The following is a 13,201-nucleotide window of genomic DNA, read 5'->3' as shown; positions in this document are numbered from 1 at the left end:
ACCAAACAAGAATCAAATAACACGAACCATGAATATAAAATCAAGATCAGATTAATATTACACCATACAAGCATTCCGTACACCAAATATATCCAGCTAAATGCTTATAGTATCCGAGAAATACACCAAAAACAAAAAATTACTATGCCGGTCCACTTAACCCTGAAAATGAGGTCAAGGTCAGATAACACCTGTCAAGTTGACATTTAGACATTAAAATCGTTTCATACAACCAAATATTGCATTTGGTATCTGAGATTTCAGCTAAACCACGAACATTTAACCTTGTTGAATGATCAATAAAATGAGTTCATGGTCAAGTGAAAACTGTTTTCCTAATTTAGGGCGCACACCATATAATACTGTGCGCACAATATGTTTAAGTTGTGCACACAATATGTTTAAGTTGTGCACACAATATATTTAAATTGTGCGCACAATATATTATTTCGTGCGCACAATATATTATTTTGTGCGCACAATATATTAAGTTGTGTGCACAATATATTATTTTGTGCACACAATATAATTAAGTTGTGCACACAATATATTTTTTGTTCTTTGCATGTCCCTAGCCGGGCTTCGTATAACTCTGCATATAATTATCTGACTGGATCAAAATTTGAACTTGAACTGTAAATTGTCATGACAAGAGTGCAAACGCTTAAATGTCTCACCTTCTTTACTATAAATCATTGATATTATGTTGATAGTCCTAAATATAAAGCTTTATTACAACTGTCACATAAACTCAACATCAACCAAGAAAACCAAACATTGATCAATGAACCATGAAATTGAGGTAAGGCAGACTTGGACAGCTAACAATTCTTCCATACAACAAATATAGTTGACATATTGATTTTAGTTTAAGAAAAACAGACCAAAACACAAAAACTAAACACAGGCATGAGGACCATGCAAGGTACACTCATACCAAATATAGTTATCCTATTACTTATAATAAGAGATAAGAGATAATTTAATATTACAAAAAAAATACTTTTTTTCAAGTCTTCACTGAACCATGAAAATGAGGTCAAGGACATTGGACAATACTATAATCTATTATTCAAATCAATATTTTCAAGCCTGACACAAAAAAGTGTGGGAAACTGATTAATGAGACAGACAGACAGACAGACAGACAGACAGACAGACAGACAGACAGACAGACAGACAGACAGACAGACAGACAGACAGACAGACAGACAGACAGACAGACAGACAGACAGACAGACAGACAGACAGACAGACAGACAGACAGACAGACAGACAGACAGACAGACAGACAGACAGACAGACAGACAGACAGACAGACAGACAGACAGACAGACAGACAGACAGACAGACAGACAGACAGACAGACAGACAGACAGACAGACAGACAGTGCTTGTAAGCAATGAAGGGTAGAGATTGCATAAGTTAATCAGTGGGAAGTAAAAAAGCATTGGTTGAAGCTGATTCAACTGCAATTTCGGAAAAGGAAGATAACTCCAAATTCTTTTATTTTAATTAAGTTATGTAATTTTCTTGACAAGTATAACATCATTTTGTAACTTGAATATATATCAATATATTACATTGATAAATTTCTGGGAACATTCATGGATAGGATGTTTAGAATGTCCAAAGCACTTTTCTGGATTAACTTCATCAGAATCACTTACCCAGCTACAAAAATATGCTATTTTGCGTGCTTGAATTAAGATATTTTAATCAGATCCTGCAAAATAGCCACTGCCTTAACTTTATAAGGTTAATGCTTAAGCTACATTGTTCTAGATGTCAGCACTTCTCGTTTAATTTGTTTTGAAAAACAAAAGGCAGATAAGATGTGGCTCAATATAAGTTTTAAGGATCATTTTGATAATAGCTTTGTCAATTAACATGACAGAGAATGATTTTTTCTTGTTTTTTTAATGATGACTGATGTCAATCATACTTGTACTTTATCAGTGCACATACTTTATATCATCACACCAGATGGAAGAAGAAGAAGAATTTCTACTCTGTTCAGATTTGCTCTAAATGTGTTAGTTTCAGTGATATACGCTTAAAACAGCATTTTACCTCAGTGTTCTATTTTAAGCCATGGCGGCCATCTTGGTTAATGGGCGGGGTCATCAGATACATTTTTTAAACTAGATGCGCTAAGGAAGATTTTAGCCAAGTAGTTTCAGAAGAGAAGATTTTTGTAAAAATTACGGACAACAGCGATGGACAACAGACCGCAATTAATGAGCAAAAATATAAAATAAAAAAGGTTACCCACAAAAGAATGACAATTTTAACAAGCATTCTGAGAGAATTGCATGGCAATACATAGTCCCCTACTGGATGAAAGATCATTGTACTAGAACGAAATGCAAACTTGATCTATAACTTGTCATGGTGTAGACTATATAACAAATATCAAGTCTATATCTTCAAACATGACATACAAAGTGTAGAAAACTGATTATTTAAGTGAATTTTCTACAAAGTGTGGAAGTGAATTTTCTAAGTCCAAGGGTCATAACTCTGCACAAAATCAAATTTAAACTTTATCTGTAACTAGTCATGATAAAACAATATACCAAATATCAAATCAATGAACCCAAAAGGTGTTGAAAACTGATTTGCCAGACTGACGGATGGACAGACAGTCCGAGTACACAGTTCTTTTGTAGTGCATTTCTTTTAGACGATAAATGGAAATAAAAAAAATCCCACCTGCGTTTTCTCAATAATATTTTTACAGTGTGTTGTACTACTTTTGGGACAAATTATATCAAAATTATAGAAAACTTCATCTGCTCTAACTCAAAATATGGACAATTTTATGTAAAGGGGGTCTTGAAATCTTTTGACAGCTTCTGAAATGCTAATTTTTAACCTTTTTTAACTGGACCAAATCACTACTTTACATTAAAATTTATGAATTAAATTTTTTTAGTGTAATTTTATCCCCCGTCTTGCTTTATGAGGCATAAAACATAAAGAAATAAATTTGGAAGGGGTATAAACAAAATTGACCAGTAACAAACTGTCCACACCAGGGACTATATTCGTGGACAATGAGAATGAAGGGACAATAACTGTGTACTCGGACCAGACAAACCGATGGAAGTAGTGCACCTGTAGTACATATGGCTTCGTCAGTAGGGGACTTATTAAAAATGCCTATCTTTAAATAATTTCATTTTAAAAGATTCACCTGGACAAAAATCCCAAACTTTGGTCAAGCTGGTCAAGTTTAAATGTAGATCCAGATGATTAGAATGTACCAAACTTATTTTTTTATATAAAACAGATTTTTGTTAGCCAACATCAGCAATATTTGAATTCTCAAAGAATAAGATACAAATACTGTTTTTAATAAAATTTATTGTTGCATTTTTTTACATTTCTGTGGGTACATTTCTTTCTATCCAGAAAATCAGTAACATCCAAATGTTGGACAAAAAAAATCATTTTACTTATATATATATATATATATATATATATATATGTGCTAAGCAAATGCAATGCTCAAGTTTTCTTAAAACCTTTTCTGAAGTTTTTAAAAATGGCAGCCACAAGCTATTAACATGTATTTACACTACTATTGTAATTAAAATCAATTGAGTATAAAATTTGACCACATTTTAACATTTGATATTATAAGACATTTGTTCATATAATTTTCTTTTCATTTATGCATTTAAAAAAAGATTCAAAAAAGATTTTAAAAACATTTTAAAAAGATTCACTTTTGTAAATCATAAACTGAATCATTCACATAATTTCTCTATATATAGATTTATTTGAATACAGATAACTAATTTATATCACAAATAACGTATAGCATTATGTATAGCAATAACCTCTACAACCCTGTTGTCTCTTGTGGAATATTGAAAGACAAATGAAAAAAAGACGAGACTGTACACCTCCTGTCATGTTACACTGCTATTCTTTTCGATAGCCAGACTGGCAAAATTTGACAAGCGCCTGATGTCACGTTACATTGCTATTCTTTTCGATAGCCAGACTGGCAAAATTTGACAAGCGCCTGATGTCACGTTACATTGCTATTCTTTTCGATAGCCAGACTAGCAAAGTTTGACAAGAGCTGGTTGACGTGATCCACATCCTCACGAGTTGATACTTGTTTAAGTCTATCACAGAGCTCCTCTAACTGTCCAGCATTTTCTGTCTGACCAGAGATATTCAGAAAAGTCTTCATCATGTCTGTTACCTAAAATTAAAGAATCACTCACTTGTTAATTGCTATCATATACATTTTTTTCTCACTTTGTGAAAGAAGACTCATGAACTTTACATAAACTGATCATTGTTAATGATTTGTAAATTTAATAAAATGATGTCAAAGTGCAAGGGATACTGCAAGTCTTTATTAAGCCCAAATATACATTTCAAAGATACTGTTCAAGGCCTTAGTTTTCATGGGATTAACTTCTTGTGGTGTGTCTAATATTTTTTAAAAGATTCATTTGTTTTCATTGATTTTCATGGAAAGTTAAGGTAGCACAATACAAAGATTTTATAACTCCAACTCCCAAGTTTTAAAAGGCTGTAACTTTCTTAATAATGCTTGAAAATTTATAAAAGTGGTATTTATGGATAGCTAAAAGATTACTCTTTCAAATTAATGCAATGTTAGTATTATGCAACAATTATGTAACCAATTATAATGTTAACTGTGTCTAAAATATTTTTCACCATTTTCAATTGAAATTAGCTTCTGCATAGGTATTCCCAGAGGGTTGATTTTATGATATGTTGTTCCTATTGCCATTATCTACAAAAGAGTGTCTCAGATTTCAGATAGAATGTATAGAACAAATTTTACACCTAATTGAACATTGTCTTCTTTTATGTGGTTAGGATGTTCACACTAATCAGAGATTTATGAGAGAATGGAATACCATAGGGACAATTTGAGACACCCTTTTGAAGCCCATGATGTGTTGATTAAGATTTCATTAAAATTTTCTGTATAGTTAAAGAGATGATAGAGCTAAATTCATTCAAGTGAACTGACTGAGATTTTGACACTAATTACATAATAATTGATGACATAATAATTGCATAATAACAATATTGCATCCATTTGAAAGATTAATCTTTTATCTATCTATATATACCTCTTTTATTATTTTTAATGCATTTATAAGAAAGTTACACCATAATAAAAGTTAGTGATTGGAAGTAAAAAAATCTTTGTATTGTGCTACCTTAAATTGAATGCTATTTGTAATGTAATGAAAACAACGCAGTTACGTAAATTTTCAACAAAAAGACATATTTCCTATCTAGTTATTGTATTGGCTATGATTCATTATTATTGAACCTACTGCTTGCCATATTCTTTAATTCATGACATTTAATAAAGATTAAAATAATTGTGTGTGATCAGTACCTCCAAAGCTTCATCTTTGACTCGCTGAGATGAGTAAGTTTTATCTTCTACAAGGAACTTTAACCTTGATTTGGCTAAAGTTATAGGAGTTCTGCCAAAGTTATCTACTGACTTTATATCTGTACCTAGAAAAATAAATAATACTATAAAACCAAGTTTACATTTACAATTATAAAATATAAATGACAGCATTTTTTCTCACAATGCATTAACAAAGAAAACAGAAAAATAAACAAGAGTCCTGATGCAACAAAATTTGACAAGGCAGAGAATTTTAATTTGTTTGAAGAAAAGTAAGGTTTAAAGTTAGGAAAGCAGAAAATAGAATGTAAAAACAATGTTGGCCTTATAGCACAAACAACTAAGTTCTTTCCATGATTAATCACATGTACATGTATTCACATCTCTTTTCATATTTTAACATACCTGCTTTAAGCAACAGAGTAACTGTTGGCACTTTTCCAGTACAAGCAGCTGAAAGATGAAATAAATATATATATATATGATTTCAAAACAAAAAATTGTGAGATTATTCTAAAATTAATTATTTAGCAAAACGATTCATTCTTTTTCAATTTACAATGAAAAAAAACCAAACAATAATAATGTTTTATGGTTGTTGCTGCCTTTAAACATATGTTTTAGAACAAAATGCATGTTTAGCATCAGCTTGTACTTAGTCAACAAAACCTATAATTTATATTTTGCAAGAATGCTGTAAAATTTTGATTGTAATAACCGCTGTAAAATGTAAAAGACCTTTGCACATGAATCAAGGACTTAAGGTACCATTCAGAGATTTAATGTTGATATTATAAAACATAATAAATTTTACTGGTTCACTCATTGTAAAAAATGGTCTCTTTCCTGATGATTAATTCATTCTTTCATATGGAAGGTCTTCATGCTTAAAATCTGTCATATAGACATGTTCCTTTACTTCTTTTATTGTTTAAAATCATAAAAGCTACAAAATGGTACCTAAATGCAGTGGTGTATTTCCAAGTAGATCTTTCAGATTTGGATTGGCACCTTTGTCCAGCAATGCTTTCACTAGAATGAAATACAATATCACAATAAATAATAAACATAAACAAATTTCCATTCTTGAATTTTACACTAAATAAACAAGTTAATAATATATTTGAATTAAAGTGTTTTTTCCCCCCAGTTATTCTACAATACAATTCTGAGGTAAATAATTTTATTTCTAAATTCTAAATTCCAAAATATTTAACCGGCTGTTATTCCAACTTGTTTTTAGTTATGGAATTTGCATATTTTCTTGTGCTTAAATTTTTTAATGAATTCCATGTTTATTCTGTATTATAATGTTTTGAGCAGTGCATAAAACTTTCCATATAATGTATTATGTATATATTCTGGTCTTTGCTGCTTACCATTACATTTATAACCAATTCAGTGGTTAGTAATGAGCATTAAATCTCACTAAAAAACTCAACATTTTACCACTATGCTTGTTAATTTATCTTTATGTGAAATATACAAATGTTTATTTACAAAAAAAAAAAATTGCATATTACCTATTTTATCATTGCCTTGAGAAGAAGAAAAGTGAAGTGCTGTTCTTTTCTTTTCATCAGCATTACAAACATCAACACCTCCTTCAAGTAACTCAACGACTGAAACAGGAAAATAGTATGAATCCTATGGCTATAATTGATTTACTAAAACAATCACCATATACAAAGAAAAAAGCTTAAATATCATATGACTTTACATGTTTTTACAAAAGCTCACCTAGTGATGGTGTTTAATATGATGCTGTAAATGCATTACTGAGGATCCTGAAATTCTTTTTATTACAATTGAAATTACAGGTAGGAGACTACTAGGGTATATTAACAATGTTTTTTTTTTTATAAACTGTTAGGTTTACAATTTTGAGTTCCTTATAACTTCTATACCGGTAATACTAAAATAACGAGGTCAAATTTGTCAGACGTCATGGGGTAAAAATGACAAATCAAAGAATTCAACTTTATATATAGCTAATATAGGACAATGGTGTTGATTAAAAATTACACCACTCCAGACCCTTTTGTTTTCCCAATAATTAATATTGCCAATAATTAACAAGTTCAGGGTTGAATCCGATACCGATAGTATATTCACATGTTACCTACACCTTATCTGTACGTTCCGCATCTAACAGGCGCACCACCAAAAGGTGAATTTAGGATTTGCTATATACACGGGTCATAATCACAGGGATGACATTACTAAATTTTATCATTGTCATATTGTTTCCTATTGTAGTATTTTAATCAGTATGACTTTAATAGATGACAATACGAATACTAAAAATCTGGACTTAAAATAAGGCGTACAGTTTCCAATTTGTTAGCTGGCATGACACAAAACAGAGAAACAAAGAATTCAACTTTATTTATAACTAATACCGTTTTGGACAATGCTGTTGATAAAAAATTACTCCATTCCAGGCCCTATTTTTTTTTCAAATAATTAATATTACCAATAATTGATAAGTTCCCGGTCGACGGTTTCAAACAGAAAGATTTTGAAAGTAGAGAAAACTGTGCATCTTATAATCAGCATGACTTTATCAGATGACAATATCAATACTAAATATATATCCAGGCTGAAATAAGGCTTACACATAGTTATATACTTTAATTCAGTCACGGACCAGCGATTTCACGGGTGTGTTCTTGTGTCTACCTAAACTTCCATGAAATAGTAATAAACTGTTAACACAGAGATATGTCTCGCCTATTTGTTATTTTGATAATGCAAATGTTAAAATTAAATTAGCAATACTTTAATATATAGGTCAATGAACCATGACTGAAGGTACAGGGCTAAACAATCTCCTTGGAAATGAGATATGCCAATTCTAATACAACTGCATACCATATATCATCTGCTTTCCACTAGTGGTTCAACATATACTAGACCTAATCACAAACAAATACATTGTTGACACATCCAACGCCTTTAACAGCATACCTATGTCTCACTTTGACTCCATTAAGGCAAGTATAAAACCTCATTAAATGGTCCAATTGTTTACACCTTTATAATAACTGAATTATTTTATACAAAACTCACAAACAGTTATATTAAGGTGTTACAGACCAGCATATATATTTAATCACTTGGCTAAGTGACTAGTCATAAAGGTATATAACGAGAATTCATATGACTTCATTTTGATCCAACTTTTATGTAGACCATCATCATACATGTACTCCAAGATGAGTTCCCTCATAATATATCATTACTTGTAGCTACATGATTAGACTTTGGGTTGCACACATTAACACTAAATGCAAAACTTAACTACATCTTAATTATATTCATAATTATTACCTGTTTCAAAATCATTTTCATTAGCAGCATTTCTCAATCTTCTCTCATCTAAAAAAAAAAAGTATGTATTAAAAGAAAATACTTTATATCAATTTTGTAAATCAAATCTCTTAAGATTTTTGCGGAACCTCATTAGAAAAAAATCCCATGTTACTGGTCAACTCCATGTAGTTTTTGAAAAAAGTTAAATTTAGACTAAATTTATTTAAAATTAAGTTGTGTCTACCTTCATCATGTGAACATAAGGAGACACATGTACTTGTATAATGTCAAGGAGACAACCCAGCAAATTTTAAATGAATAGAATGAGATTTTGGACTAACATCAGTGAGACATTAACTTAACAACACCTAGAATCAACATATGGATTAATAATGATAGACAATTATCCATACAATGATAATATGTACTGATTCCTGAATTCATACAAGTTGTGAAATAAAGAAAAAAATTGCCTAATAATTAAAAAAAAATAAGTACCAGCATCTTTTCTTCACTAGACTGTGTGTAAATGATTATTCTGTAAAGCAAATGTAGGAAACAAATGTGTACCATAGTGAAAATAAATGTTTGCAAAACAATCCTCCTGATACTCCCACCTTAACTCCATGTAGTCCTTTTACATTTTATTAATTATTTAAATTAATATTTATCATACAGTCATTTAACCAAGAAAATGTGGTCAAGGAATATGCATAAATAACAGTCAGAAATCACAGACCTTAAGATATATTTTTAATACAAGATAAACATGTACATGTATGTAATCATGGTGATGTATTATCAATCTCTTCTCCCTTCTTAAATTAAAATAGTTCACAAAAATTTGTCAAGCCATCACTCAAATATCAAGGCAAAAAAGAATAACAATAGATACTAGACTAAACTGGAGTAAGCAATTAATTAGTTTATACCAAGAATATTTCTGCAATTTGTTCTTCCTGCAACCTCTTTCATTCGTCTTTTTCTGTGAACAACAGATATTTTGACCTTTCTTGCTGATGAACTTTGTTGATAATCTGGATTGTAGATTGATACAAAAGGTACTAAGCACAGATACTGGAGACAAGCAGGGCCCTTTGGACTCCATTTTGACACATCAACCTCAGGCAGCACTGTTGCAAGACTGGATCCGGATGATGGACGAATCTGAAGTTGTAAAAGTAAAATCCTCAATTTTACAAATCCATATACATGTATATATATAACAAACTAAAAGTAATAATTGTTAATTCAGTTTATTTGTAGTTTGATTAAATAAAGTTGATAAAAAAAAAAAATATCAGGTTTTATCTCTAATGTTCGCACTCTGACCTGCCAAAACCTCCCTTAGGAAAATACTCCTACATTGGATAGATGTATAGGGGAGGGTTGAGAAGTTTTAGAGATCTCACAAAACAGGCTTAACCACATAAAATTCGTGAAACTCTGTCTTTTGTTAGTCTTGTATGTTTTTTTCTAATTTTGGTTAATTATATGTTTTGGACCTAACGGTAACATATACTTTTGCTAAACTAGTACACGTTTTTGTTTTGGGGCCAGAAGTTGACCCCTTAGTGCAAAGATTTTGTCGCTGTGTTGAAGAACCATTGGTGGCCTAGGGTTGTTTTCTGCTCTTTGGTCAGGTTGTTGTCTCTTTGACACAAAGCCCTTTTCCAATCTCAAATTTACTACCTACTATAAAGTATATATATCTAAATATGTGTTCATGTAATTTATATGTTGCTGAATTAAAGTTATTTTTTAAGTAAATTATGGTGTGAAAATGTTAACTTAATATGAGGCAATTACCATTATAATCCTGATGAGTTCATGCAGGTTATTGGTTCATGTTTGATTTTTTGTTTTTTTTTAATTTATCCGATAATTTATATAAAACAAAATGTTTCTACTACATAATAAGACAATTTCAAATGCACCTGAATAATGTATCAGAAAATTATTTTTGTAACAAGGAAGATAAATAACTCAAACTATACAAAATCTCTATTTTTGAAAATATCTCTGATATATCTTCTGATGATTTTATTGTGTGTCATGCTTTCTTGGTAGGTTAAATATAAACTTCATCAACATGTTAAAACATATAAAGTGTCATAAAAGCATAAAGAGTAACCATTTGCGGTACCTGGTCGTTCCGGCCCCCAACCGATCCGGCCCCAAGTCAATCCAGCCCCACGTCGATCCGGCCCCATTATAAATGATAAGGAATAAAGTATATGGACTTTTATTTAATTAGTATAAATGGAATTTGTAAAAAGTATCAATGATGGATGACAACAGGTAAATAAACTCATCATAGATACCAGGACTAACTTTTATAAATACGCCAGACGCACGTTTCGTCTACAAAAGACTCATCAGTGACGCTCGAATCCAAAAAAGTCAAAAGAAAAAAAGCCAAATAAAGTACGAAGTTGAAGAGCAATGAGATCCAAAATTCCTAAAAGTGTTGCCAAATACAGCTAAGGTAATCTATGCCTGAGGTAGAAAGCCTTAGTATTTCAAAAATTTCAAAATTTTGTAAACAGTTACAGCTTTTACATTAATGCTAGCAAGACAAATCTTTGTTTGGCTTGCTTGCTTTGTTTGTATCAGTGTTTGCTCAAGCATGGTAATTAAGATAGGCGGGGCTTCAGCTTGTATACATCATACTTAGATTTTATTGGACATTATGTCTGAGGTTAAGGACACTTAATTTTAAAACATCACATGACAAATATTCTCACATGTTTTCTCACCTGTAAAAATGCAATAATTTGTCAATGAAAGAAAAATATAAACTTTTTTCTTATATGAGCTGAGAAACTGGCCTTCAACATTAATTGACCTAATATTGTTTTTATAACATATCAATCTATTAGTTCAGTCAGTTATTTCCATGTCTGTCCTTCGATTATGCAACTCGAGAAAATATTTAAAAAAATGGGAAACAATTGTATCGAAGAGAAAATCGAGTGCACCTTTTTTATGTTAGGGTGTACGTGTTTGAGATGAATATTTTGTCTTGAAAATGTACAAAACAAGAGTATTTGATACATCATCTCGCTTCAGACTCTATTATTTTATATAGCAAATCTACAGGTTGACTTTATAACATAAAAAAAAATCACAGTACTAAAAGATGAAATATAGGGGTCAAGTGAAATACCTATCCAATGGATCACAAAATCAGAGTAGGTGTGTTCGAATAGCTATTTTACTAAAAGTGCTTGACGACAGTCTTTAAGTTGGATCTCTGAAAAAAAATTTGTCTTCCGTTTCTACGATTGTGAAAATGAACTGGCGAAATAGGAAGATAATTTCGACGAATTAGAATCCTGTCTGTATTGTATATTTACAGGTAAGGAAACATATGAGAATACGTGTCATGTGATGTTTTAAAATTTAGCGTCCTTAACCTCCAACATAACGTCCAATAAAATTTAAGAATGATGTATACAAGCTGAAGCCCCGCCTATCTTAATTACCATGCTTGAGCAAACATTGATACAAACAAAGCAAGCAAGCCAAACAAAGATTTGTCTTGCTAGCATTAATGTAAAAGCTGTAATTTATAAATATAACAATATCAATGATTATTCATGTCAGCACAAAAAGTGCTGACTACTGGGCTTGTGATACCCTATTATGAATTACAATTAATATATATCTTTATTTGTATTCCTTATAAATATATTTTTTATTGGGGCCGGATCAACTTTAAATATGGGCCGGATCGACGTGGGACGTATCGACTTGGGCCGGATCGACGTGGGGCCGGATCGACATGAAAGCACCATTTGCTACACAATGCAGTGGCAGATTCACGGGGCTAAGATGGTACATGTATATGCCCCTACCTTTGATCCCAAAAATTATTCTATCATTTTTTTCATTATTTGTATCTTTTTTTCAGCTTTAAATCGTAAAAATAAATTAATCCATTGATTAACATGATTAATGTAATGTTTTCATGAACTTTGTGATAAAAAAAAACCCCCGAGTACTCCAAATCAACTCTTCCAAATATCTCCCATCCTACACAAGCTTGAAATATTTGCCACTGGGCCTGAAGTAACCAACTGTCTAACCTTCATTTTATAATAATGATTTTTATTGTCCCCCAAAATAGGCAAAGCCTCATTATGTACAAGTCTTTTATTAAATTAATGGGATTGTTATATTAATCTAGTTTTTTATAAACTTTGTCATAAACTGGATATTCTCCTTCGGAACTTGACGTGTCTTCCTTCAAACTGTCACTGTCAGACCCTTCGGCCTGATCATCTTGCATTTTGTTCTTTGTTTATACCGCTTATAACTCTGCAAACAAAAGCGGAAGTAAAATATTTTGTATATCTTAAAAGTGTTAATAATGGTTTTAATCTTTTAAACCCCATTATTAAGACAAATACAAAAATAATTGAATCTTTATTTGAATAAGACTGCTACACAAA

The 13,201-nt window shown here is 31.1% G+C and overlaps 1 protein-coding gene across 1 annotated transcript; it reads right to left on the bottom strand.

The window, feature by feature from the left end:
- Positions 1-3,352: 3,352 nt before the first annotated feature.
- Positions 3,353-13,079, bottom strand: LOC143046038 (ankyrin repeat domain-containing protein 54-like). Its single transcript, XM_076218999.1, has 8 exons — positions 12,949-13,079; positions 9,677-9,911; positions 8,763-8,810; positions 6,953-7,051; positions 6,390-6,461; positions 5,835-5,882; positions 5,409-5,533; positions 3,353-4,223 (listed from the first exon to the last, which is right to left on the bottom strand). Exons 1-8 carry the CDS (start codon positions 13,036-13,038, stop codon positions 4,044-4,046), a joined length of 897 nt encoding a protein of 298 aa, XP_076075114.1. The 5' UTR covers positions 13,039-13,079; the 3' UTR covers positions 3,353-4,043.
- Positions 13,080-13,201: the final 122 nt, after the last annotated feature.

This window comes from Mytilus galloprovincialis, chromosome 9 (assembly GCF_965363235.1).
Source record: "Mytilus galloprovincialis chromosome 9, xbMytGall1.hap1.1, whole genome shotgun sequence".
In the NCBI taxonomy this organism is placed as follows: Eukaryota; Metazoa; Mollusca; class Bivalvia; order Mytilida; family Mytilidae; genus Mytilus; species Mytilus galloprovincialis.
The sequence above is the reverse complement of the archived record's forward strand: the minus strand, read 5'-3'. Positions and strand labels throughout refer to the sequence as shown.